We start from the raw sequence: 25,721 nt of genomic DNA, 5'->3' as shown, positions 1-25,721 counted from the left end.
GTGGACACAAAACCTAAATTAACTGTGAAAAACCAGCTGCTTTTATTGTGGATATTGGACACAGATCTAACACTAATATGGCAGCCATGGTGTCTGTGATTCGCTTGGCACCTGGGTGACTGCTGTCATATTTGCTTCCCCTAGCAAATGATTGTTTCACAGTTAATTGTTGAAATGTAGGACTGCTCTTTTTCTGGGCCTTCCTTTGGGCTGACGATTCATCCCCAGCAGCAGACACAGCAGCAGCAGGACTAACGCTTTCTTCAGAGGAATCAATAATAGTGCAGGAGTCATCCAGCCTTAAGTGGGATGCAGGGCTAACTCCGAGCGCTACTGAGGATATTGATGAGGATGGTGTGGTGGGTGTATTTTGTAGCCGTCGGTATGTCGGTGAGCGGAGGGTCTTAGCTGATGATTGAGTGCTTGTAATTTTTTTGGAACAACTTTCAGCTTTTCCCAACACTTTGCCATGAACTCTCGTCAAATGGCGTAACATAGACGAGGTTCCAAGATGGTTAAGGTCCCTCCCTTGACTGACTGTGGCTTGACATACACTACAAATGGCTATACAGTTGTTGTCTGGATTGGGGTAGAAATAATTCCACACATAAGAAGTGGATTTTTTATTTTTTTGGCCAGGCATGACAATGGCCTTTTTCTTGTCACGTGCCAGAACTGCTGCCACTGGTGCAGGACTTACACAAACAACCTCATCCTCATCAACATCCTCATTAGCGCCCTCGTCGCCTACACAAATCTCCCCCTCATCCTCTTCTATTTCCATAGTGGCATCCTCAATTTGTGTATCACCGGCTACACTCGGGCTGTTCAGGTACACATCAGCAGAACTGCTGAAAGGGTCCCTCTTTATGGGTACACTAACAGAATGCTCACGATTAGACATCCCACTGTTGGATGGACTCTCCACAGGGATTGGTGTCATTTGTGATTCAGAGCAAACATTATCCTCTAATGCCTTACTGTTATCTTGCAGCTCGGCTTTGACGCGTAACAGTAGTTGTTCACCACTTGTAGGCTCGGTAACATTTTTGGATCTGCCACTAAAAGAGAAAGGTCTCATTCTCTCTTTGCCACTGCGTGTGTAGAATGGCATGTTGGCAATTTTTTTTTTTTCGTCACATAACTTTTCCTCAGTTACACTTCTTTTTCGCTTCAACACAGTAAAAAAAAAATTTGGGGTGTGTTTTTTTTGACTGATTTGAAAAGACTGTGTAGTTTGACATCGCCTTGGCCAGATGACGTACTGGAAACACTACCATCAGGACTGGTGACAGAACCTGGTTGCTCATTCTGCTCATGTGTGGACTGCTTTGAATCCATTCTGAGTCCAAAGCACTTGTAGTGCTACAAATTGTTTTAGATACTGCTGACAAATATGACTTTTGACAGCCAGAAATATTAATGCAAAAGAATGGTGGACACCCCAAAGCACTTGTAGTGCCAAATATTGAAAAAAAAAAGACTCCTCTATCCTCCTCTCTTTATCAATTGTTTTCAGAATAGTAATCAGAATTGTTATCAGAATTGTTATCAGAATTGGATGAAGAATAAGGTATATTCTCTGTCCCTGCTCTAATCAGCCTGTGACTACACCCTGCTCTGTCCCTCTGTCAAATGGCGATGGATTGCTGTGGAGGCGTGTATTTATGGATTTCAATTATCGCGAGAACCGAGCACCGAGATCCGACGACGTCACAATGACGTTCGGCCTCGATTTGGATTCCGAGCGGGTGGGAGAGTACAGAGCCTGCTTGGCTTGGTACTCGGATAGGCAAAGTTCGGTTGGGTTCGGTTCTCGGGGAACCGAGCCCGCCCATCTCTAGTGCACAGGCAAATTATTAGACTATTCACAAGATAGACCAACCTATTGCTACAGTATTGAAATGTTCACAAAACAGAAATTAAAAGTTCCATCAGACAATTGCAACAGCAACAGCCACAACATATATGTGTACTTTCCTCCATATTACATGAAGTTCTATTGTTTTTAGAGTTTTATTTTATGATTTTTTTTATATGCTATGCTTTTACTATAATTTAACACTTCTTAAATCTCAGATCCCAGCTCCTGCCGCATGTGCTGTTTTATTACTATGATTTACTTATGTTTTCCGTAAAGTTAAAAAGTCATAGGTTATATTTTTCGTTTCAACTAAAGCTGGCAACACATATATTATTGATATTAGCAATAACACTGTTTACAAACTCACTCCACATTTAAGAATTTGAATTGCAAAGCAGTTATTGAAATGATCTCCTTTTTAAAGTACCTTTGAGCAAACTAATGCGAACATTCTTGTTTCCTTATATCTGGGGGAAAATCTTGGTAAATCCCCTTGTATTGGAGATAGTATAGAACTACATAATTACTTTCGGTGCTGGTATCAGAGGCAAATAAATCAGCTGAATAATATCTGAGGAAACAGCAACCATGGGAGATCTTGTGATAATGGCCACATTCTTCACATTTCACTGCTTGCAAATGAGTAGATTAGCAAGTTGAACAAAATGTGCAGTGTGTTTTGAATATGTCCACTTTCAGGTACCAAAAGTTTGGAATGTCGTTAGAGTTTATGGACATTGTTTTCAGTAGTAAAATGTTTTTAAGCACACCTATTACCTCTTGTTCAGTGAACCACAAATAATGCAGACATGCACTCCGGTGGCGTAGTGGTTAGCACTTCTGCCTTACATTACTGGGGTCATGAGTTCAATTCCCGACCATGGCCTTATCTGTGTGGAGTTTGTATGTTCTCCCTGTGTTTGCGTGGGTTTCCTCCGGGTTCTCCAGTTTCCTCCCACACTCCAAAAACATACTGGTAGGTTAATTGGCTGCTAACAAAATTTTTACCCTAGTCTGTGTCTGTGCGTGTGTGTCTCTCTGTCTGTGTGTGTGTGTGTGTCTCTCTGTCTGTGTGTGTGTGTGTGTGTGTCTCTCTGTCTGTGTGTGTGTCTCTCTGTCTGTGTGTGTGTGTGTCTCTCTGTCTGTATGTTAGGGAATTTAGACTGTAAGCCCCAATTGGGCAGGGACTGATGTGAGTGAATGAGTTCTCTGTACAGCGCTGCGGAATTAGTGGCGCTAAATAAATAAATGGTGATGATGATGATGATGCACAGGTGTTTTATTAGCATCAGCTACTTATATAGCGCCACTAATTCCGCAGCGTTGTACAGAGAACTCACTCACATCAGTCCCTGTCCCATTGGAGCTTACAGTCTAAATTACCTAACATACATACACACTCACAGACATACATCATGGATTTCATGGTACAAAAACTCTTTTAACTCAATTTATTCTGTGGCATAAAGTGTTTTGTACTGCACAAATTAATTTTGTGCAGCTGGAATAATTTGTGTGCTACAAAATTAATTTGAAATACAGATAGACTTATTTTGTGGCACAGCAAAAATGCGCAAATTTATTTTGAAAATGCAGACAAAATGCGCAGATTGACACATAGCACCCATAAAATAGATGTTTATTTCTAAACATACGCTGCACTTTTAGGAACACTTTAGGTAGTGTGTACTATTTTTTATTTTTACTCAGACTGCAGATTTCTTATTTCCACAGAAAGTAGTCTGGAAAATGCTGTCAGATTTGTAAACGTTGGCTGCTTTCTTAATTAAATGCTCAGCGGTTGTTTAAAGAGAGATGCATTTCACCACTGTATTCTCTGTGTCCAGTTGGGCCTATTGCACACAATGCTGCTGTTAACACAGTGAAATTGAAATGGGCACAGTAAGCAGTGGAATAGATGACTTCAGGTTGTGCAGTGATGAAAAGCAGCTGTCTGATCATTCTGCCAGTACAGTAAGAGTGATCCTTAGCTCTGTGCTCTAACTAGCAGACTTCGTGGTCACTAACCAGGCTTCTGTTGGAAATAGTGAGATGTAAGAAATTGCAGAATTCTTTTCTATTAATCCATAATCTTATACAACTGGGCTAACAGAATCCAGCAGTTACTGTATCTCATTGAATTTAATATTGGTTAAATATCTTTTTCTTACAGTAATCACCAGAAAATGTCACTTTTGTCTCTGTGGGTGGTAAAGATCATTTACATAACTCTAATATGCTGGTGTAACGCCCCTACAGCTGTCCTACCTTTCTCCCAGGGACCACCTCCGTACACACGTACTCATTCCAACTGCTCATTACCTTAGCACAGTCTTTGAAGCGGCCTGACTCCTAGATCGTGCAGTGCAGTATACTGAAGGAGACAGATGGCACAGGAAACAGCAACAGAGTACATTTTGGTATGGCACCTGCCCATGACCACCTCACATATGATCACTGGCTTACCTCACCTTACAACATGGAGTAAGCACACATCCACCGTTTTTTTCTATGCGGAATCACCTATATGCACTTGGCACCTAATTACACTGCAGGCCTCCGCCTGCTTACTGGAACTCCGGCCTCTAGGCCTGTTACTTAGAGACGCAGGACCTTGTGCCTTTTTGGACCTATTTAAAGACCACGCGCCTCTGCACTCACCAAGGGTCTTTACTGGGGTCCTGCTAACAGCAGAGGGCCTAGTAGCCTTCAAACAACAAGGGCCTGTTGCCCTTCTAACAGCGAGGGCCTGTTGCCCTTCTAACAATGAGGGCCTTGCACCCTCTTTAACACGGAGGGCCTTGTGCCCAACTAGCTTTCTTCTATGCGGCGGCGTCTTTCTTCTATGCGGCGTCCTTCTTCAGTGCAGTTTCTTCTTCTTGCGCCAGTTGGATACTGCCGTTCGTCTTCTTCTGTCTCCACCGACAGCTGACTGCAATGGCGGTGCGAGCGTCGATTTAAATAGTCACGGTGCCACGTGATGACGTGCTGAGCCCTGATTGTTTCACTGCGGCGCCAAACATCTAAATCGTTTGGAGGTCAGCCCAGATTGGCTTACCAACCCAGCAAATAGGGGTGTGGCAGTGGCGACACAAAGGAGCTCACCGGACTTCCTGGTGAGCCCCTCACAGGCATTCAGCACAACTGCATCATGTGGCATCATGCGCCTATTTTTCCCTAATACATCTGTTTGTATAGAATATTGCTCAGTTTCAGGTGACAGTGGCAATAGGGCTGCACTGAAACTTTGTCTGATGGGAGTAACTAGGCAAAAAAGGACAATTAAGCTTGAAGGGCCTAATCTCCCGGACTTTCTAGGAGACTCACAAATTTCGGGCCGTATTCCTGCATCCCACCCAGTTCCTAACGAAGTTGGTGGGACGGGGTCAAAATGGCTCAATTTGCACCGGGCCTCCCTGAATTTGCCACTTGGCCTCCCAGGTGTGTGTGTGTGGGGGGGGTTATTAAGTTGGCAAGTATGGGTTGAAAACTGCAGATTTAGTATTTAGGTTTATAAGGTGCCCCCATGTATAATGGTTTTATTTTTATCTATCAATAGTGTCGTAGATCAAGTGTCAGCCTTAACCTTCCATGTAATGCCTTCTGCACCATCCTGATGCAATTCAGATGTAGAAGCACCTTTATAAGTGCTCAAATACCAATGTAAGAAATTTTAAAGTGTACAAATAATATTATTATTATTATGTTATTTAAAGAATAAGTGAAGCTCCAAAAAGCAGTATTTTAAGAGAAAGATGGAACTAAGGAGGTGGTCTGAAGCGGTACTTTGAAGTGAAGTTCCTAATTTTGCTGCATATGTTTTTCCATTGTAATCCTGCAAATAGTCATTCAGAAAGTTTTTGTGCAGTTTCCACTGACGCTTGGGGCAGTCTGTCAAATAGATGCATTTCTACAAAATAAAATGTGTTACATGTATATTGCACAATTATTTCTATTCTTTGTTTCAATATCGTTTGTAAAAAAAAGTAAATAGTTTTTGGCTTAGCTGCATAGTCATTTGCTAAACAACGCTGACCACTAGCAAGAAAACCCAGTTATAATTGTGACATTAGTGGTAAGTTATCCTGATGGATGCTATGACTTTTCCTGCTCCAGTGTCAATGGCTTTGATACCAGTGTTCCTCCTATTTATATAGTTTAGTTCTGTAGGTTCACAGTTGTAATTCAAGCTTTCTGCTCCTAAAGAAGGATCTTGTCTCTATCGGCTCCTTGGCATACTGCCTGCTGCATGGCGATATTGTACAGAGCAGAGGGGAACACAGATGTGTAAATTTCTACTATATCCCCCACAATATGAATCATACTTGTATAAACAAGTCCTCCAGAAAGAAATTAGGCATCTTAAAATGGCATAAATATTGCTGTCGCTCCCCTGTGATCTGGTAAGTTATATAGTGTAGTTATTTTCAAAGGTGAGCCCACACAGCAAATCCCTATACATAGCTGAGAGGTTGAGTCAGGAAGCAGATCCAATACATTAAGGCTTTTTTCCAAAATCATAACTTACGGCATTGACAGGGATGCTATGATACAGACAGCACAAATAGAGTTACTTTGATTTACTAATACTTCTAGAAAGTAAAAGTGCAGGTGTCGCCCATAGCGACCAGTTAGAATCTGGCTCTTATTTATCTGGTACATTCTATAAAATGATAGCTAGAATCTGATTGGGCAACACCTCCACTTTTCTGTTTTAGTAAATATACTCTGTAGTCTCTGTAGTTTGGTGGGTAATAGGGAACTCTAAGGGGATACATGTGTCTGTATGGACCATGATCAATTTCTCGTTCCTTTTAATAGTAAGTCAGATTTCACAAATTGAAGTCAGTGAATTTGTGCACAGTGTGTAGAACGTTCCTCTATCCTTGGATGATGACTTCTTCTCACTCTCAACAGACATGTTTTATAGATTTGGATAGCAGTTCTACAAGGGTAGGCCAATTCTTCAAACACATATTCCAATTTAGAATTACCCCTTCGCTAAATTAAACATTTCTGCTCAGTTAAACCTAATTTATAGCTTAAATTGTGAATACTTGTGTGGAGATATCAGGACTGAACTTATTACTTAAATATTACTTAGCTATTAAAAATAATAATTAAAACAATAGATTAAAAATATATATAAAGGAAAGTAAAAACTACTGAGCATTGGAAAAAAAAAAAGCTTTATTCAAATAATAAACCTTTTTTTTCCCATTAATTTTCTTCTGTTCTCACCACCCTGAAATGGATTGTGGCGGTGTGTGTACCACCGTGATGCAACCATCCTCAAGTTCTATATGGGGAAATCCTGCAAATCATACTACCGATAGGTAACCCCTTGATGTAAAGTGCAAAGCCCTATCACCGTCGAGATCACCAGTTTTCGTCGGTGGTGGGGATTTTGCCCTTTGGTAATTATGCCCCTGTGTTCTGAAACAACTAATGTGCTTATTGGTGTCTTTATCATCCCATACACATGAACTTCTGATATTTCTTTTGCCATCTGGGACGTGAAAAACAAAACATAGCGCTCATACACAAGGTAGACGACTGGGAACACTGGGTAATCTACTGAAACCGCCACTTGATACAAAGCTGATGACAGTTTTGCCTCTTTTTGAAATTTGTCAAAAACCTGTGCCCATGCATCAGACCAAGAATCTTATATGTGTTGTCGCAGGTAAACGTATCCTTATCTCCGGCGCTGTTGGTCACCCCAAGCAGTACGGCTTATATAGAAACTTACTCTGGCTTGCTGGCCAAAGCATTCCATTATTACTTGCTGTGACCTGAGCAAGTAATAAGCTGGTTGTTATGTCTGATCTGTGTTTTAGCAGGACCAGAAAATTATTTTTTACACCTTGACTTGGATAAGATTTCTATAATCTGCTGTTTATCGTCAGGTTACTGTAGTCACAGAAATAGCCAGGTTTATTTAGGTTTACAAGATAGAAGGTTTCGTGGTAGGTTAGCAATTATCTTTCAAACTTCAAAGAGCTGTAAGCGTTTTAGCTAGAAGCTGAATTGGGTGGGTTCTCATGGATTTGTGCCATGTAAAACAGATTTAAAAATATGAATAAAAAGTACATTTGAACTGAAATCCTTCAGGCACATTTTATTAATGGCTGATCTGTTTTGGTTCGCATTTGTTTTGTTTTTTCATTTTACTTTTACGATGTCTGCAAGAAAAGGGAGTCAACGGAGTTGGCAGTGAGTTGAGAGCGACTCCCAGACCATGTTTCTTCCGCTGTGGCATATACTTCCGAAATATGCCTGGAATATATAAACATATTCTATAATCCAAACAGTAAGCGATAGGCTCACAGTGCGGAGAAGCGGACAGCTCACATACTAATGCATATACAGCAGCTAATTTAGCTCCCTTTAACACAAACACACCAAGTAATGGAACACCCCACTTCCTTTCTTGGCTTGAAACGCAGACACTGCTGGATTCGTATTTATTTTTCCTTGTTAGGTCCAAGCCCATTTTCTTAAGTGAAGAAAAGTGTAATGCTCAATATATGGCATTGATAGCACAAGTATCCAAAAGTTGTGCGATATAAAATAAAAAGTATAATTATGCTATAAAAGTCATAGTTAAAAGAAGGGGAGTATTGTGTTGGAAGGATAACTTATTTACATTATATAATCTGATATTGCTGTTGTTAATATTCCCTGCATTATCTAGGTCCTAGCCTTCTGACATAGTTAGGCATGTGTTCAGTGAGGAGGTAAAGCATACACTCAAGTTGTAAGCATAACTAGGTATGTGACCGTCACATGCCAAACTTGTGACAGGCATCCAAAGTGTCTAAGTAGACACAGCCTCCCCTCACTTAACTAACGGGACTGGCCAATAGCCTTATTTTGCTGTCTGCCGCTCCACTATGCACAACTATACACCTTCTGGTCAGAGAACATCAGAGTTCCGTTTCCATCTGAGCAGAATGTAATTTCGGAGCACTAGAATGTCAGCTAATGCACGCAGCACTCTATCATTTCCTTGTGGTGTCGGCAGTCACACAGCAGGGAGCTAAATAAGCTCTCTGCTGGCCACGGACACCACACTATTCTCCTTTGAGCACCACCTATGTGACTTTGACAGGCCCCCTCAGTTGTCAGGCCATGTAGCAGTTGTTGCCCTTGCTTCCCCATTAGTTATACCTATGCCTATTGTAGGGTATATAGGAATCAGTAGTGACATTTAATATGCCATAACACAGCCAAGAGACAGCCACACATTTTATACCACTGCAAAAATGACCATGGTCAGCCAAAGTGGGATATGTAGATGAGGAACGGGAATGACCAAGCATGTTACTTTCTAAGTAGTGTATGTTTGGAGGTATGATACAGAGTAAGGCAAAGGTTCTCAGGTCCGGTCTTTTGGTAGCCCCAAACAGGTTAGACTTTTGAGATACTCCCACTTAAATGAATCGGTAGCTTTGTGATTATGATTTCTGCACCTATATTGAAGTAGAGAGAAACTGAAAATCTTGCTTGAGTGTTGTTCTGTGACTTACCAATTACATGTTGCTAACAGCACTACTTGCCAAATATAGCAATAAACTCTATAGCAGATTTACTTCTCATATTAATAGGCCTGTCAAGGTCATGCAATAATTACATAGTCCATTGAGGAGATTGACAATGTGCACACAAAAAGAGGGATGGTCATGCCACATTGGAGACGTTCCATGTCCCCCACGTGCATGCCCAGTGCTTTCGAAGCTTTGATAGACTCCAACACTCATGAATTGCCGCGTGTACCGGAAGCACCTGATGCTAGTGGCAGAGGACATACCTCCCAACTTCGTAACTGTGCCACTAAAATCCAGACGGATGGAGGTATGGTATGGTTATCTTTCATTCTTTACAACTGTGCACCACCAAGGAAATTATATAAGTGGGATCTAAATAATCAAGTAAGTATTTATTTAGTACTGTATGTAAAGATTTACTATATTTACTAGGAGAAATTAGGGCAAAAGCACACAAGCAATTTTATTTGCTGTGCTCGGGGTTTGGCACTGTTATAATAATTGTAAAAAAAAAAAGTCCTTTCCTAGGCAATGGACGTAGATATTATACCTAGCAATAGTTGTATAAAGCTTTTTTGTCAGTGATTAATCACTTTGGTGACAAAGCTGCATAAATGAACCCAGTGAGGAAGCTTTGGGCCAAGTTACATGGGCGTATGGTTGCATCCTTTTCTTCCATTATAGCCCTATTGTTCATGTTTCCAGAGCCTGTGGTCTGTTTTAGAGTTATGATAACAGAACACCCTCTTGACAGGGCATAGACGTTCTGTTGTCTTTAGCTACTTAAATTAAATATATTGATACAAATGTCTAAAATCTACCTAATTATCTGTACTCTGTAACATGACATACGGTAGTCTTTTGTGTATGTGTTGTATGAGGTAAAAAGTTTTAATAGAACTTTTAGTTTTCAACTAATGACTCAACATAAACCTTCAGGAAACCACATATGAAGATTTTTTTTTTCATAGAAGAGAATGGAAAACAAATTTAATAGAATAAAACAGGCGTTTGGGAAAAAATGTTGGTGTCCTGTACAGCTTTTAGAAATGGAATTCGCAGAATTCATGTGCAAGACTCTATGGAACAAGATTGTGTATTTTTTAACTTGCTACCCTATGATAACATTGCCTCATACCTCTATATATAACCAAGTGAAAGCAAATTATGAGATAAGTGCTATGACGAACACACACTTTCTACTGATAAGCTGCCTCCCAGTGAAACTCCAGCAAACTGATAAAGCAGGAGAGCTGTTGTACAACATGAAGTCAGCAAACACATTACACATGGAGTATACAGTGCTACACAAAACCCACGTAAACATGAGGAGAAGACACAAAACTACACACAGATAATGCCATGCTTAGGGATCGAACTCATGACCTCAGTGCTGTGAGGCAGAAATGCTAACCACTGAGCCACTGTGCTTCACATGAAGAAATAATGGGCTGCATACAAAGACCAACACTATTAAAAAAGTATATATGTTCTCCAATAGATTTTATGGAGTATGTCAGGGAAGCTGGGGGCAACAAAAAAAGCTTTTATGGACTGCATCCGGCCTATGGGTCACCAGTTCCCAGCTTGAATTAGGTGATGAATAGTACAGAAAATGGTTACGGAGCACCTTAAACACTGAATAAGTGACATAATGTGCAGTGTTGTTAATACCCGCACAGCCGCCCCCACATGGAGCGCTGCCCAGTGACATGGAGAATAAGGAGCTGCTTAGCTGTGAGGCTTTGGGCTGCTGCTGCTCCATTTCAGTGTTATGCTGGGAGTGTGGCTCTTGGCTAGAAGCAGAGGATCATCATCATCACCATTTATTTATATAGCACCACTGATTCCGCATCGCTGTACAGAGAACTCATTCACATCAGTCCCTTCTCCATTGGAGTCTAAATTCCCTAACATACACACAGACAGACAGAGAGAGACTAGGGTCAATTTTGATAGCAGCCAATTACCCTACTAACCCCCAACTCCCATCTGCTAAGGTAAGAAGGAGGGACACCACCTAGGATGCGCACTGAGCTTTCACCAGCCCACCTCCTTGTCACAAGAGCTCACTTTCAAAGTTTATTTCTAAAACTAAAAACATTCTCGGATGTCAATGACTGTGTGTTGTGGTTCTGGCCAATGATAATCCTAAATGCTGTTGTCTGTTAAGGGCAGATTGGTAAGATATCTATCTGGTCAATCCATCCTGACATTAAGTAATATTTAGTATTATTGTTAACACATAGAACTCAATCTGAAACTGTATTTTCAGTTTTGGGTAGCAATATCCTTTAATTCAGAAAAGTCAGTGGATGATTTAATTCAGAGAGGAGGTAGACTTTTAACGTATTTAGCATATGTTTTCAGTGTATTTACCTTATCACATATTCTAGAGCTTTGCCTGATATTATGGGTGAATACCATACTGTTTATATTAAAGAGACAAATAATGAGAACAAAAGAGCTCTTGACAATGGCATGAAGTGAAGCAGAACAGTATGTCAGGCATGCACAACAATTGCATTAATCTGTCTAGAAGATATATATTATACACTCAATTACAGTCATTACCCATCAGTTAACAAAATCACATTGTCCACCCCATGACACGTCTACACCTTTCAGTCTCTGGAAGATAATCCACCTGCTGGCAGTACACTCCCTGTGGTATTTGCTTTTCTTGTTTAACCTATACAACAATCATCCTATCTCAGAAAATACATGAAATAGATTTGATAAGCCCACCCAAGCTTTAAAATGGGATTTGTCGACAGATGTAAGATATTGGGGGCAGATGGGTTTCACATCCTCTAAAAGAAATGTGTTTCTGGTATAGTATCATTCAGTTCATTGGTATTTTGGCAAAGTTGTAGGATAGCGGGGCTCATTTAGAGTTAGACACAATGCCAGGGTACAACCATAAAGTTTGTATTTTCATCTTTTCATCCTGCACATGGAAAGTGTTTATTCCTGCTTATCAGAAATGGAGCATCTCTTGTGGGTGGTCCTCCCCTGTTGTAAAGCTCTTCGTCATCACCATCAGCATGGACTTTTGTAGGGTAAAGAGAATATTCTAGATAAGCAACTTTAAATATAAATGCTGCAGTCCCCCCCCCAAAAAAAAAGTGATCCAAAACCAGTGCCCATAGCCTAGGCTGAGTGTGGATGGATGAACAGCGTGGGGTCATGAGAATGTTGTGTTGTCTATGAATATTCTGAGATCTCATGAATGTAACGAGGCCTCATGTATCTTAGGCAGTGACTCAGTGATATCATGGATCTTGGCAAATGGATTGACAGCGTAATGTTTCATTCCACAAATGGTTGCTTCACTGTGTGTAGGTGACTAGTCTCCTTGAGCCTTGATCTAACATTATCCCAACCTAATACATTTTACTTTTGTGGTACTGTTGCAAGTTGCTCCTGATTCTGTGCAAAAGAGTGTATTAAAGCGGTAATGCCATTCTTGGTCAAATCCCATTCCTATCATATTTCAGAAATACTGTAGATGGGCAGCAGAGCCAGATTAGAAATTAAGGATCTGAGGACAGAAAACAAATTGGAGCCATAACATTCATATAGATTAAGATGCCATTTTACAGTAAAAAACTGTCATTTTGTTAAAACAGATAGTTAAGTGGGGGATGCGCCCTTTTTCTGTTTTGCACTTGTTTTAATTGCATCAACATATTTGAACAATTATGTATTACAACATTGTTATTTAAATATTTAGCTTCTTGGTGTTTTGTCTTAGACTAAGGGTAGTACTGTCTTAGTAGGGTATGTCAGGGCCCCCTCATAATAGACTGATTACCTTGGTCTTCTGGCCAGGGGTCAAGGCAGCTGGTAAAGCCTGGGATATATGTGACCCCTGGGATGCTGGAAAATCATATTGTTTTTTTGTGTGACAGATTAAAGCACTAGGACTATCACTCACTTTTCTTTTCTCTGCCTTCAGCTCTCTTGCATCCAGCCTTCTGGCTGGTGGGAGAATTTTCATTTCAGTCTGGGTGAGAGCCGTATTCTCTAGGCACTATTTATTTTCACTTACTGTTTTGTCATTGTCACACTCAAATTTTTATTGGGGTAGGCTCTAGTGGGCTCCATATCTCCAACATCTGGGGGAGAAGGGGGTTGCATTGTCCTGAGGTTCTCACCCTGAGCCTCTGATGTCCTCCATTCAGGCCCTGGTTGAATCTTCATCATACCCCAGGGTAGAGGCACCCCCCCTCTTTAGCCTTGTGGAAACCATTACCTCCTAAGGGGCCTTATGTCTTCAGACGTCAGGGATAGAGGGGCTCTTCCTCTTTTGAGAAGGGATTGAGTACTTTTTTACACCTTTGTTTTGCATTCGTGGCACAAAAGCACTGATAACATTGTTATTTAAATAATTCTGCATTCATTTCTTCAAGGTAGAAGATAAATGTAGATGTAGACATAGAGGTGAAGCATATTTAATAACATTGTGGACCTCTGGCTGCAGAAGTTACTGTGGGAAACAGGGAATAAGTGTTTTAGTTGTTTAGAAGTTACTGGGAATCGTGTGTTTTTGGTACCTACTGAGTCAGGATGTACATGGATACTTCATCCATGGGCATAAACCCAATGCTGTACCTCCAACAGGCGCGATTTAGGCAAGACAGTCCCGACCTCCATGGCTGAAGGAGGGGGGGAGCTGCTTTTAATTTAAGGGAGAATCATGGATATTTGGGTGTGTTGTTTGGGCAGATAGAACTCAGCATGATCCTACTTGCAATAACGTGTACTCAGAGCTAAAACATGTTTTGTTTATATCTGTAACTAGTAGGATGTCCAAAAATGGGATGCACACAAACAAGTTTTCATCTGTCTAAACAGCGCTGCTTTATGATTTTTAGTTAAAATAATGATGATTATTTTATTAACTTTATAGTTTCCTTATAGAGCCCTTGATTGTATGTTTTATATATTTTTTTTGTCTAAAGGCAGTCTTTTAATATTAATATTAATCTTTTAATATTAAAATATGAGATTGTCATTTTCATGGAAAAACATTTTTACATTTACAGTACATTATGTAAAGAAAGAAAAATCTTGATAGCGTATGCTAGTAGTGCTCTACCAAACAATATTGACATTGTAAATTAAAATGGCGTGTCGTAATGGGGGCTAGGAAACATTCTTGAAAAGAAGTTTCATTGTTTAAGACACACACCTGGCTGTACATGCATAGGCTGCACTGTAATCAAATCAGTGTGCCTCTGTAGGTCACGCTACCAGTCCGCACTGTAACTGTGTGTGTTTTGGCAATGATTCAATCAAACCAAGTCTGTCTCACGCGACCCTCCTCCAGTCTTGGGAATTCTGTGTTTTAATTTCAATCCTCTAATAGTTCTTACTGGCTTATAGTAGCACAATTTCTGTGCTCTTTGCTTCTAGTGCCAGATAGTCTGGAAATAGACATTTATAACAGGGTGTGGCTGTCTTTCATCACCTTGTGGCTTTTAAGTTAAGGCCTTTGATTTCTTTAGAAGTTGAAACTCGGCCGTGGATTTGTACTTGGGTTTCCTGAGCCATGTCTGGGCTGTAGGCCCATTTCGTAACAAATCAGTCTGCAAAACAATATTTTCTGGGCAAAGCAGTTTTGTTCCTTTCACTTTATTGCATCTTGATTCACTGGGTGAGTTTGTCTACAGACTAAACCTCGTGTATTTTTACATTAACAGTCACATTTTAGGTTTAATTTGAATTCTTCAGTGGTGCAGTGTCCAGGCTTAGTACTGTACATTCTGTACTTTGCTTTTATCTGTCCATGTGCAGGCAGATGTGTAGTCCAGAGTGATCATGTACTGGACAGATCTTATAACTGAAGGTGGCCACGTGAACTGTTCCATAGTGTTCTTGATTGTTCTCAATTAGGAATGAATTAACTGCCAAATAAGTGACCACCTTTGTAACTTAGTGCTTGTTCCTGTTTTTGTGTTGAACCTGCCTATATGCAGTGTAATCCACCGGCTCTGCTCGTCTGTGGAATGGACGGATTTTTGGTTGAGAAAGGGCACCATTAATGTGATCAGACAATGACCACATACATCCACATTCACTGGCACATTTACTGTGGGCTCCGAGAGACGGACAGCATTTTTGGGCCGACGCATGATGCAATTTGCGGCCAGTATGGTCTATAATGGTTTAATTGGCCCTCAAAATTCCATTGTGAGCACCTTTAGGCAGCACATGATTGGATGGTCATGTCTGCCCAGTCAGACGCAACTTCACTCATACTGTATCTTCCAGACCATCTCAATTATACTTCATGGTGACATTTCTCCAGCCACCTGGAGGACAACACTGTTCTCAGTGTTCCAATTTAGATATTATGGTAATGGTGAGGGATCCTATGGTCACCATCCATCGTTTTACTACCAAGGTAGAGCTTTCTAGAAGTTAGATATTTATAGGCAGATATATCCTTCCAAGTGTTCCAGAAATTAAATCTTCCTTTTCCAGTTGTACAAAGGACTAAATATAGTAAAAACTAATCATGGTTCAGGGTGACAGAGGTTCTTAAACTTTTTTTTTTGTCCAGGGTGCAAATTATGACTGTCCAAGCTCAGTTGTTCAAGGTTCTCTACTATTGTCTACAAATGAAGTACAGAAATACACTTCGGTTTGTGAACAATAACACAACATCAGGATTCTTTAGTGTGGCAAAATCACATATGCAGTGTACGTAAGCAGTTGGAGCCAATATGGCACAACATAGCACAAAGGTTTTCTATACCTCCATAAACCAGGTAGCGCACATTTTTTTCTATACAAATGTGCGCTATTTGTATAGTATTTATAAGTATAATGAATATGTAATTTTGGGTATTGTGCAAAATAATTTAATGATTAATCTTAATCAGTATAGTATAGCTATTATTTGATATATAAATTATGTTTTCTTAAAATAATATATATTAGTTGGTAGTCCACAATATCTTTGCAAAGAGAAGATAATGGGCTTCTGCTCTAAATGGCTGAGCAAATCATGTTTTTGGTCCTGACTCAAAAGACAAAAGCCAATAACCCTCCCTTGTCAACAATGTAATGTCCGTTTCTATCGTCACCAATAAAGATTGTTCGATGAAATTAATGTGGATCCAACGCACAAACAGATTTAATAACAAAATATATCAATGTATAGCAAAATACAAAAAAGTATAATCAATACATTACGCTTGCGCACAGGATCCAGTAGCAGTCATTTAATCCTGAAGTCTGTGGTCAAAGAGAGTGAGTGATACTGTCCAGTGGCTTTTTATGCAGTTTTAGTTGACAAAAAACAGTGATGATGTCACAATGTACACAAAGATAATACTAAAAGAGTTCTTCATTGGTTCAGTATTCAGGCTAGTCTAATACAGTGCAGGTCATAGGTCAGTTCAAACGATTCTTCTCCAAAGGTGTGGGCAACTGCTTGCAACAGCTGTGTAAGTGTTTTGCCCGAGGGAGCAGCCTAAAACCTGGTTTAAACTAACCCATTAACAGAGTATCAATGAGAATTAATCTTATGCTAATCATAACTAGCGATCGCTTCTCCGATGATACCGGATTCCTGCAGGTGAAATGTGGATTAATATAAGACTAAACACCATACATTTCTTAGGATCTGAACCATAAATACCTTTAATTTAGGACTATGTTTGTGTAAATAATCTCTAATTTCTAATAATAAAAGAATGTGAGTCGGAACGTTATTAAATGTGAACTATTTACAAATATAAGTGTGAGCGTATGTGTATTTGCTATGTTTACCTGTGCGACTGCGTAATTAACCCTAGTATGACATAACGTACTCATCGCAATCGTAAGGAATTCTATTACAATCAATATTTATTCATTTAGAATGACTTCATCCAATTATTCGACTTCGACAACAAAATACACCCCTGTCATCTATCTCTCTGCCTGTCCCATAAAACTTTATGAATGAGAATGATCACATTATTGTTATTACTATTATTACACTTTATTTATAAAGTATTGTTCACTGAGGGATGATACAGACAAATATGTACATTGACATGATCTAGGAGTGTGGGGAACACTTGATACATAAGGCAATGAAATAACAATTGTAGCTGCTGATAGGGAAACTTTGTTTTGGAGTAATGTTATTAAGAAATAATTGCGAAAAAAGCAATCACTGTTATAAGATGAATCTCTTAACATTGGGTTGTAATAATATGCAGACTGATATAAAGTGAATAATACTATAATAATAATAATACTAAATAAACTTAATTGCATAATATTTGGGTTTTCAGGATAAAATGTTTATGGAGTAACATTATTAAAAAACAATTACGATACATAAATCTCATTGTTTATAAGATGAATCTCTTAACATTGGGTGACTAAATAGCTCCAGTGTAATCTAACCTTTATGCAGACTCATATAAAGTGATTAACACTAAATAAGCATAATATCTTAATATTTGGATTTTCAGGATAAAAATGTTTATGGAGTAACCTTATTAGGAAACAAGCGATCACTGTTATAATATGAAACTCTTACCAGTGGGTGGCTAAAATCACCAGTGTAGCCTAACCTTTATGCTCATATAAACTAAATAACACCACTTCTTGTTATATTGCACTATTTATACTGTATTTACCTTATCTGATCCAGCTGCTGTTTTTCTGGCCGGGCCAAACTAATTTATGAAAGAGACCATGCTACTTTGACATGTCTGACACAGGTTTGTCTTGTTGCAGGATGTGAATCGTCCCCTGAACTGACATTGGAAAAGTCCACAGCCGCGGTAGATAAAATATTCGCTTCCCTGCGGGATCTCACCAAGGTTCGAGCCCACTTGAAATTGTTTCATTCTGTCCATGTCCCTGGAAGCAATATTCAACAGGTGAGCAAATCTACCTATTTCCAACTCAATCAATGAATTCACTAGAACCTCAGAGTCTTGTTCAGAGAGACAGCTGAATGGAGTTTATGTAGTATCACAAGACTTCCAACATAAACTTCAGTAATTATTTTCCATTTGCAAAAATCTGGGCTAAGAAATATGCCATATTTACCCATGTATAAGGTGCTCCCATGTATAAGACACACCTTAATTTTGGCGCCGAAATTTAAAAAAATAAATAAATTGCGGTAGCTGTCAAAAAAGGCAGGGAGAGTGTAATGGCCGGCTGCTCTGATTGTGATCAGGCGGGCAGCACACACTCCCTGCAATCGGTCTCCCCCCCCCCCCCCCACTGTGCCTCTGTCCCCCTCCTCCTGGATCCCAGCTGCCACTCTGCCTGTCCCCCGTCTGCTGGATCCCCCCTGCCACTCTGCCTGTCCCCCGTCTGCTGGATCCCTGCTGCCACTCTGCCTGTCCCCCGTCTGCTGGATCCCCGCTGCCACTCTGCCTGTCCCCCGTCTGCTGGATCCCCGCTGCCACTCTGCCTGTCCCCCGTCTGCTGGATCCCCGATGCCACTCTGTCTGTCCCCCGCCTGCTGGATCCCCGCTGCCACTCTGCCTGTCCCCCGTCTGCTGGATCCCCGCTGCAGCTCTGCCTGACACCCTCCTCCTGGATCCCCGCTGCCACTCTGCCTGTCCCCGTCTGCTGGATCCCAGCTGCCACTCTGCCTGTCCCCCGACTGCTGGATCCCAGCTGCCACTCTGCCTGTCCCCCGTCTGCTGGATCCCCGCTGCCACTCTGCCTGACCCCCTCCTCCTGGATCCCCTCTGCCACTCTGCCTGTCCCCCGTCTGCTGGATCCCAGCTGCCACTCTGCCTGTCCCCCGTCTGCTGGATCCCAGCTGCCACTCTACCTGTCCCCCGTCTGCTGGATCCCCGCTGCCACTGCCTGACCCCCTCCTCCTGGATCCCCGCTGCCACTCTGCCTGTCCCCCGTCTGCTGGATCCCCGCTGCCCCTGTAACGCTGCCCCCCCTGCATCCCCGCTACCCCTCTTTAAGACACACCCAGGTTTTAGACCCAATTTTTTGGGGAAAAAGGTGCGTCTTATACATGGGGAAATATGGTAGTAAATATGCAAAAAAAACTATGCGTTTCTCCAACCTTGTTTGCCAAATGCTTGACAGCTGTATTGTTCAGGGATTGGGTTGCAGAAAATCTAAAGGGGTTCTTCCAACCTGGCAGGAATAAGGGGCACATGATTGACTAGCCCTTAGATAGCCAATTAGATGGCACTTTTGTCTGTACCAATACCCTGCACTTTCTTTCCAAATTTCTCATGGCCCGGTCACTATGCTATTGGGCCTTTTGCAAAAGAGGGGCAGAAATTTTCCAAAACATCTTCAACAACATTTAATTCTGCACATAATGGTGTGAATGTTAATTAGAATGTGGGCACCGCAAACACTGCCCTCTTCAGTACAGATCACCAAACGTTGCCATTCACTGGAGTATTTATTCTCTTGCCGTATTTTGAAGGGGACCTTATTAATTCAATTCCTCAAGTTACAATACAGCAATATCCCTTTGTTCGAGTTTTAGTTTTGCGAAGTCATATCCCTTTTTCCTTACCATAACCCATTAGTACTAATGATCCATGTAGAGCTTCAGTCTGTGTATATCGAACATGAACTAGTGACCCCACATAAAGCTCCTTCCATTTATGTTGTCTTGTTCCTCAATACCTCAATTATTTAAAAACTGTATTTTTAACAGATCCTCCAAAAAGTAGTCTAGTAGTACATGTGGCTCTGCTGTTGTCCATGGACTGGTGGTTATGCAATGCCCACTACCATTAATTCAGACATTTTTGGGAGGGATGGTGGTGGATTACAGAGAGGCAGACAGACAATGACATTGGTGAACAGTTTCCCAAACCGGAAGTGGCAAAAACACTTAATTTTGAAAGGCTCTACAGCATAAGGAAGCCCATTTATCAACGATTGAGCAGGTACAACTACTGCAGCAATCCTGATAGCTGAAGAAATTCAAAGAAAAAATGCTTCATAACTTAAATAAAACACTTTTTTCATTCAGAAATGATTGTAATGTGTGTGTGTGTGTGTGTGTGTGTGTGTATACATATATATATATATATATATATGCGTGAATCATTTAAGCGGGCTACGCATATCCCTGGAGACTGGGAAGTTGAGTCTTGCTTCTCCCTTCCAGTATCGTCGGGCAGTCGAGTATCACTCAGATGTCCCCGCAATATTTTATTAGTGAATTATGCAGATACGAGATTTTCCATTGAGGCGGTAATAGAAAATCATCCCTATTGCCTGGTTTTAATATTTAGACCTGTAAAGGTGTTCTTTTAAACTGGATACAGGATGGTCATTATCTAGACTTCAATGATAGATTCAGAGCCCTACAGAATGATGGCTTCGCGTTGCAAACCAAATATTATTTAAATACATATTTGCCGACTTTGATTGTGCTCTGGGGAGATCCCGGATAGGGGGTGTGGTGGGAGGGCGGAAGGGTACGGGAGGTGACCGATCATGTCATTTTGGCCCTGTCCCTGCAACTGAATTGTCATTTTATTGCAGGGGCAAGGCCAAAATGCAGTGAATGGAATTATTAGGGCTCTCATCCTGCCCACCCCACTAGGAAGTGGGTAGGAAGCGGGAGAATTGCCTGCTCTCCCAGGAGTCTGGGGGACCTACCCAGATTTCGTGAGTCTCCAAGACATTGCGGGAGAGTTGGCAAGTGTGTTTAAATATATGCCATATTGTCTTAGAAGAGTGACTTCCATACAGTGCTTCATAAAACATTTCTGTGTTACAGTATCAGGCTGGATATGTTGCAAGAATTTATAATCAAATGTGCAAAACTGTTAAATATTTTATTTGTAAATGAAACAAATTAGCTGCAATTTACTTTTGATTTTAAACATACTCCTATTAACCATTACTCTAGTTGTATGTGTTGCAAAATGGTAACACTGAGTTGCTACGAAAACTTTGTAATGATGAATCTGAGTTTGGTCTTTAAGGCTCGGGCTTAGAAAAGTTAAGCTAGCTATATAATTTCAGTACCATTTCTTGCTTTTCTTTCTGGTGCATACAATTTTTTTTTTTATCTCACACATAGACTGCAATTTCCTGCCATCAAATCTCTTGTAAATAAATGAGTCTTACATATGTAATTGGAGATTTCTTCATGTGCGATTAAATAAACATAATATCTTAATATTTGGATTTTTAGGAAAAAAATGTTTATGGCGTAAAATTATACATGGTCTTAGCACAACACATTTGTCCAGATCAACACCATGTTACATTGTCAGCAGGGATATTTTGTGTTTTTCTTGTTATCATGTTTTATGTAACTTTTCCAAACTTAATCTTTTTTTTCTTGTACTGTTATAAATGTACAATGTTTGATCCCATTTTTTCTATTGCTTCAAATTTTATAGCCAGACATAACTAGAATTTTATGTATTTAGGCTGCTCTGACCTCATAAACCGGTTATGGTGGTCACATGCTGTGATATTATAGCTGACATTAGGTAATTCGATGGATAGCACAGAGTTTGTGCCTTGAAAGTAACTGTCATGCCGATAATCCAATTAAAATAGATTGAATAATTATCACACATGTTGGTAAATACAGACGCAGAGCACAGATGTCAACTTCTGATGGCACTAGCAGGACCGGGTCATGCAAGAAAGATCAGCTGTATCTCTTCAAATTTGGTCATTACATATGCGGCCAAATTGGACTTTAGTCCTATCACCCGAGACATTCATCGAGCTGCAGGATCAACCCTCGTGTGGCCAACTTCAGAAATGAACAATTAAGATTAGTATTTACCAAAGTGTTCTGAATTCGAATCTTCTTCCTAGTTCACACTGCAATCCATCTAGACACACCCAACTAGGCATGGTCATAAAAAAATTGGTAAGCCACATCACCCTTTCACCACTGAAATTCAGGGCAGTCGTTGTCTAGATATGTACATAGGGTGCCCTAGTTTCCTCCCACACTCCAAAGACATACTGATTGGTTTATTGGCTGCTGACAAAATTACCCTAATCTGTGTGTGTCTGTTTCTGTGTGTTAGGGAATTTAGACTGTTAGCTCTGATGGAGCCAGCACTCAAGTCTAAATTGGTGGTTTGATAAACCAAGTGGATTGTGGAGGAAAACTGAACAGTATTTGGAGAGAGAGGTAGGTGCGAGAGATGTTTTCCAGTGGAGAAGGACAGGTCCCAGTGCTCACAGAGAATACAGTTTTGGAAAAACACAAACTTTGTGTTTGGGTTTTTTCATTGCCCATAATCAAGAAGGAAAATGCCATAGACTCCAGTCTTGAAATGCAAATAATATTTTAATTATAGTAGCATACAAGCAATGTTTCTGCAAGAAAATATATAAGTTCAGAAGGGTCTATCTTTCCATTGTCATCCATACTGTTTCACTTAGACAATGAAAACTTGGTGCCTGATCCATTTTCATTAGAACTAAAACACTCCATGCATGATAACCGTGTTCTGCAGATTTAATAAAAACCTTCCTATGTACGGCATATAATATTCATAGTTTCTAAGCATTTAAAGTCTGCTTGAAAATCTTTGACAACATTGCTAATATGATTATCTCAGGAATCAGATAACTAATTTAGAGAACCGCGGAAGGTGTTAATCTAAGTAGATAGGTATAACACATCCCAAAAGAGAGGCATTAGAAACGGACAGAAGAACAAGGAACGCTGCAAGGACAAGTCTAGAGCCAAGTTTTGGGGTTTTGATTGGCTGTTCCTAAAGTTTACCTTTCATCTACATTCATTAGCTCTTAGTAATTGGAGAGCCTGTATTCTCATGTATATTGATCCAGCTCAGGATATGGCTGATCCATTAGGCCTTATTTACAAGTCACACTCAAGGCGCACTACAGAACACCCTGGCTTCGCACTACTGCACCTGAATGATCCACCCAGTAAACTTCAAGGTGAATGTCTACTGTCCGCTCTTAGGAGATACTGCCGCTAACTAGAAGTGTCTCTCTGTGTACGGGGAATCTCCAGGGACACAACTGTAAAAATGTGTAAATATCACATAATGTTACAACCTCCTGCCATTTTAGTAGCATTAAAATAAACTTTTCCTTTTTACTTTAAAAATACTGCTCAATTTAGCCTGATTTATGGCTTAACTTACACACTACAGAAAATTTCTTCCAATGCGATATCATTAATGATTTGCCAACGACTGAGTGTCCCGATCAGCATGTCAGTTCATGTGTACATACGTTTTACACAATTTACCTTCAGATCTGTGCTCTTCATTTGTCATAACCATCGGCTGATAAGATCGTGACTCTGTAAACTCTATAGAGATTTGCCTATACCGCTGGTCATGTGTGCGTAGGCACTGCAGAATTGGAACAACATCGTTAGATTGTGTACCGAGATTTTTAGTCTGTTTATAAAATCAAATCAAATGATACAATGTGCTTTGGAATGATGATCGTGGGAGGGTACACACTAATGCGATATCAGGCTGAACAGTCGTTTATCGTGTGAGTGGCCTGATAATGTGGTGAAAAATCTGTAGGGCCTGACTCATTAAAGAGAGCAAAGCAAAAAAAAAAAAAGTATATTTGCTCCTGAACAAACCATGTTATAAGGGGTGCAAATTAGTTTTCTATTTTGCACATACACTAAAAACTGGCTGTTTTTTTCATGTACCACACAAATACTTGATATTTTTATTTTTACACTGAAATTTAAAGTTGATCTAGGACATGCCCTACCCCAACTATAAATCTGTCCCTACATTGTAAATTTACCTCCCCATCCAATGCAGCATGGTTTTACCTAGGTACAAAGTTACTCCTTTTCTATGCCTTGTTCTCCTTAATGACTCAGGCCTATAGTATGTACCCAGCAGGGCCGGACTGGCCATCTGGCACTTCTGGCAAATGCCAGAAGGGCCGATGTCTGGATGGGCCGGCCCGACTCCTCCCATCCATCTTCTTGGTGGCTGGTTCCTCCCCAGGAACCAGCCACCTCTGCTGCACGCTCCTCAGGTCCCTCCCCCATTATGCTGTGCACTGGTGCACTGTTACACTGCTGAGTTTCCTGGGTTTTTTTTTGTTTTTTTTACTGAAGAGGGGGGGGGAGGGGTGCCCGCAATTTTCGGGGGGGCGCGATTTTTGGGGGGGGAGGGGAGAGGTCGCGTGGGTGCCCTCATTCTCGCGCGTGCACGCTCGGGGGGGTGGTCAAGAGTGTGGAAGAGCCATGGGGTGCTGGGAAAGGGGGTGAGATAGCCAGGGGGTGCTGAGAGAGGGGGTGAGATAGCCAGGGGGTGCTGAGAGAGGGGGTGAGATAGCCAGGGGATGCTGAGAGAGGGGGTGAGATAGCCAGGGGGTGCTGGGAGAGGGGGTGAGAGCCAGGGGTGCTGGGAGAGGGGGTGAGAGAGCCGAAGGGGGTGCTGGGAAAGGGGGTGAGAGAGCCGAAGGGGGTGCTGGGAAAGGGGGTGAGAGAGCCAAAGGGGAAGAGGTGCTGTGAGATGGGTGAGAGAGCCAGGTGGTGCTAGGAGAAGGGGTGAGAGAGCCAAGGGGTGCTGGGAGAGGGGGTGAGAGCCAGGGGGTGCTGAGAGAGGGGGTGAGAGCCAGGTGGTGCTGGGAGAGGGGGTGCTGGGAGAGGGGGTGAGAGCCAGGGGTTGCTGGGAGAGGGGGTGTTAGAGCCAAAGGGGAAGGGGGCACTGGGGGAGGGGGTGAGAGAGCCAAAGGGGAAGGGGGCGCTGGGAGAGGGGGTGAGAGAGCCAAAGGGGAAGGGGGCGCTGGGAGAGGGGGTGAGAGAGCCAAAGGGGAAGGGGGCGCTGGGAGAGGGGGTGAGAGAGCCAAAGGGGAAGGGGTGCTGGGAGAGGGGGTGAGAGAGCCAGGGGGAAGGGGGCGGTGGGAGAGGGGGTGAGAGAGCCAGGGTGGTAGGGAGTGCAGGAAGAGGAGTGAGAGACCCGGGGGGTAGAGGGTGCAGGAAGACGTGTGAGAGAGCCAGGGGAGTAGGTGGTACAGGAAGATGTGTGAGAGCCAGGGGAGAAAGGAGAGAGGGACAAAGGAGAAGATGGTGCAGGGGCATAGGTAAAAGAAAGTGTAAAGGGAGAGACATCTTAAGAATTCGAATGTCAGGGATGCAGCTATCATAAAACACAAGTGATAATGAAGAATGGAAATGCACAGAGGGGACAAGTGTTAAAAAAAATTAAAAATTCAAGACTTCATACTCCATTCACTTATATTTTCTATACCCCCACTCCTAAATTTCTGCTTCGACCACTGCCCTCTATTCCTGCTCCCGACTGCCTGTGTGAGCTGACAGCTGCTGATCCCTCCTCGCCCAGCGC

General features: G+C 41.5%; 1 protein-coding gene across 1 annotated transcript in view; it reads left to right on the top strand.

Annotated features, from left to right (window-relative positions):
• Positions 1–25,721, top strand: part of SCFD2 (sec1 family domain containing 2) — a 408,506-nt gene that overhangs the window by 323,843 nt on the left and 58,942 nt on the right. Inside the window, exon 6 of the mRNA XM_075195616.1 lies at positions 18,163–18,308. Coding sequence (XP_075051717.1) covers positions 18,163–18,308 — 146 coding nt within the window. The remainder of the gene's footprint in view (positions 1–18,162; positions 18,309–25,721) is intronic.

This window comes from Mixophyes fleayi, chromosome 1 (assembly GCF_038048845.1).
Source record: "Mixophyes fleayi isolate aMixFle1 chromosome 1, aMixFle1.hap1, whole genome shotgun sequence".
Lineage (NCBI taxonomy): Eukaryota > Metazoa > Chordata > Amphibia > Anura > Limnodynastidae > Mixophyes > Mixophyes fleayi.
This window is presented reverse-complemented; position numbering and strand designations above follow the sequence as displayed.